The following is a 3,657-nucleotide window of genomic DNA, read 5'->3' on the forward strand; positions in this document are numbered from 1 at the left end:
ACGCCAAAATGCCATGCTTCGTGGTGTTTCATCCTCTGGAAGAGACGCCAAGCCACATGGGAGAAACTTTAGGATCAAAACGTCATGGACCATGCTGTTTTCCATGCAACCCAAACGTCATGGATGTTGGCACCACCAGAAAATGGTCATATAAGGATTTTCTTTTAAAAGAAGGTCAAATCATCCTAAACTTTGTTTAAAAGGTCAAAACATTGATTTTGATCTCAATTTACATCCACGAAAAAAGTGGTCCCTATAATTGAAGAACGGCGCGGCAAAGCGCGCGACAGCTTCTAGTCTTTGTGCATGCGCGCTGAAGATAATTAAGGCTGACACGCGGGAAAATGCATGAAGTTAACTTAGTCATAAAAATACATGTACTCCCTCTGTTCATTTTTGTAAGACCTTTTAGACATTTAAGACAGCAACTAAAATAGTTTAATTTCAGCTGTTCTAAACGACTTACAAAAGTGAACAGATGGAGTAGCATTTATAGGAGTTAGCCGTGCAAATTTTCTTGCTTTATATATATAGCACATTTGATGTAATATCTAGAACAGTTATTTAATAGAATGAGAAGTTATGTGTTTTGTCGTTCTCCTATGAAAATATAAGGGCATCTAAAGCCGGACTTGGCAAATTTGGCCCCTCAAACGCCCGCGGACGTGACCGGGCGCATCCAGACTGGCCCTCATATTTCCTTCCGGATATCCACATATCTCAAATCCGGAATCTCAATCATGCAAATACATGCACGTCGATCATGCAATACAATGTCGCACGTAGATAGCAATTAATTGTTGGTATCAAGCATAGATAGCGTTCACATAAAATTTATTTTAGGTGCCAAACTCAAGCATTGCCTCCTTGGTTGCCATTGTGGATTCACATGTGCTCCACAAGATCATTGAGTAGTTGCGTGTGCACCTGCTAATCTCGAAGATTCTGTTGCATCTGCAGTAAGTTCATAAGCTGAGCCATATCTTGATTTTCCGGGATTTCAACTTGTTATTCGGGTGCTTCGAAATCATGGGTTTGGGTTACACCATCACCCCCATCCTCGACAATCATATTGTGCATAATAACACAACATATCATCAGCTGCCACAAAGTTTCTGATTCCCACATCATTGCAGCGCTCCGCACAATTCCCCAACGAGGCTGAAGCACACCAAATGCCCTCTCCACGTCCTTCCTAGCCGCTTCCTGCATTGTTGCAAAGTGGCGGAGCCAGAGAGTTGCCGACCGTACCACGGTAGTGTCCGGGCCGGCAATGACGTCCCCCGCGGCGAGGACGGGAGGGTTCTTTCGGAGCTGGCGGCGAAGAGCCTGGGAATGGCTGCGGAGCGGCCGTGGCGGCGGAGCGCAAGACGGACGGTGCGGAGGAGGAAGAAGAGAGGAGATAGCAAATGGATCCGGCTGGTCTTCGGGGTGGATTTGGTGCACTTTGGGGTGGGGTCGGACTTTCGGGTCCGACGTGGCTGACGTGCCCGGGCGCCCCATATCCGCCCCGTATTTGGGCTGGATATGGGGGGCGCCAGTCAGCCCGGGCGTTTAAGGGCCGTTTGATGGGTCCATGTGGGTTAAAAATTTCATGGCCGGACAATGAACAGGCGGCCCGCACGGACGTATGAGGCGGGTTTAAGAGGTCCGGCTGTAGATGGCGTAAACCAAACTTGAAATCCAACCACACATCGGCCAAACTATATGCGAAACTGCACGCTGATCCGGTCAATTTCGATTAGGCAGCAACGTACTCCAGCTCTGTGCGTGTGCGACGGTGTGGATAGAGCACTTTGCCGCACCATCCGGCAAACAAGAAAAACCTTGGAGAAGTAGGAGAAGAGTATACAGAGTGACGAGAACAACCACCGTCGTCGGATACAAACATCCATGGACTCCCATTCAATACGTACGTTCGACTTCGGCGTTTGAACGCGGATCCATGGACGAAAAGTATGGAATCCGCTCGTATGCCCCGTCTTGCTCGCCATGCCCGCTCCTATAAATAGAAGCGCCGGCAGCATGGTTGCTACGTGCTTAGTAGCTCGTAAACCATTGCATTGCAAGAAGAAGCAAGCAACTAATTATATAGCTTAGCTTAATGGCGTCGACTCACAGCTCGCGCCGCCTCGACGGCACACTGTTTGCGCTTCTGCTCGTGCTTGCGGCCGCCACCGCCTTTGTCAGTGCTGCCGCGGCGCGAGGGGACGCGCTGGCCGCCCGGCACGAGCGGTGGATGGCCAAGTTCGGGCGCGAGTACACGGACGCTGCCGAGAAATTACGCTGGCTGGAGGTGTTCGCGGCCAACGCGCGGCACGTCGAGGCTGTCAATCGAGCGGGCAACCGGACATACACGCTCGGCCTCAATCAGTTCTCGGACCTCACCAGCGAAGAGTTCGCGGAGAAGCACCTCGGGTACCGCCACCAGCACGGCGTGGACAGCACGCCGGTGGCCGCGGTGAACATGTCCAATGCTCAGTTCGACTCCACGCCGGACAGCGTGGACTGGAGGGCCGCGGGTGCCGTCACCCAAGTCAAGAACCAAGGCTCATGCGGTAAGAATCTACAGCTCCTGCAATGCATGCATGCATATATTAATTTAATGTAACGCCGTGGCATAAGCCAAAGTTCCCAAATGAATATACACGTACAGGTTGTTGCTGGGCGTTCGCGGCGGTAGCGGCGACGGAGGGGCTCGTAAAGATAGCCACTGGCAACCTCATCTCCATGTCAGAGCAGCAGGTGCTGGACTGCACGGGCGGCGCCAACTCCTGCAACGGCGGCGACATCAATGCCGCCCTAAGCTACGTCGCCTCGAGCGGCGGCCTTCAGCCAGAGGAATCCTACGCGTATACCGGCCAGCAGGGCGCGTGCCGCAGCAGCAGCGCCAGCCCAAACTCGGCCGCCTCCATCGGCGCCCCCCGAATGGTAGAACTGCACGGCGACGAAGGCACCTTGCAGGAGCTCGCGGCCAGACTGCCGGTGGCCGTGCCCGTGGAGGCTGACCGTGACTTCCAGCACTATATGAGGGGCGTGTACACCGGCAGCTCGTCGTGTGGACAGAACCTGAACCACGGCGTGACGGTGGTGGGCTACGGGACGGACAGCGGCGGGCAGGCGTACTGGATGGTGAAGAACCAGTGAGGGACGGGGTGGGGCGAGGGGGGCTACATGCGCCTCACGCGCGGGAACGGCGGCAACTGCGGCATGGCCACCTACGCCTACTACCCGACCATGGACGGCTCTTAAACACCACTACTACTGTACATCAGTCGGTCCATGCATCATCGAGTACTATAGTTTATCAGCACCATGCAGTATATACGGATTTACTTTCTGAATAAAGCATGGATCCTTGTAAAAAAGATCCATTTGCCTATGTAATACCACAAATTTGTAAGCTTGTACTATATGAAAATAAACATTTGTACTACATCAGTCCATCCAGCATCGAGTATTGGTTTATCAGCTAGCTACACTATGATGTATATGTGGATTTCGAATCTTTTTGGAAAAGAAGTGGATTTTGAATAATGAACATTGAACGCATGCATGGATCCTCGTACGAAAGATGCATTCGCCTACGTAATAGTATGAACTTGGAAGAATCTCTATGAAAATAAAATTTTCTGATTCAATCGAACACACATTCTT

At 51.7% G+C, this 3,657-nt stretch overlaps 1 protein-coding gene across 1 annotated transcript; it reads left to right on the plus strand.

The window, feature by feature from the left end:
- Positions 1 to 2,104: 2,104 nt before the first annotated feature.
- LOC123175189 (senescence-specific cysteine protease SAG39-like) lies at positions 2,105 to 3,147 on the plus strand. The gene is made up of 2 exons (XM_044590165.1): positions 2,105 to 2,558; positions 2,657 to 3,147. The coding sequence occupies exons 1-2, from the start codon at positions 2,105 to 2,107 to the stop codon at positions 3,145 to 3,147; spliced, it is 945 nt and encodes a 314-aa protein (XP_044446100.1).
- Positions 3,148 to 3,657: the final 510 nt, after the last annotated feature.

Source organism: Triticum aestivum, unplaced genomic scaffold (genome assembly GCF_018294505.1).
Source record: "Triticum aestivum cultivar Chinese Spring unplaced genomic scaffold, IWGSC CS RefSeq v2.1 scaffold24995, whole genome shotgun sequence".
NCBI lineage: Eukaryota > Viridiplantae > Streptophyta > Magnoliopsida > Poales > Poaceae > Triticum > Triticum aestivum.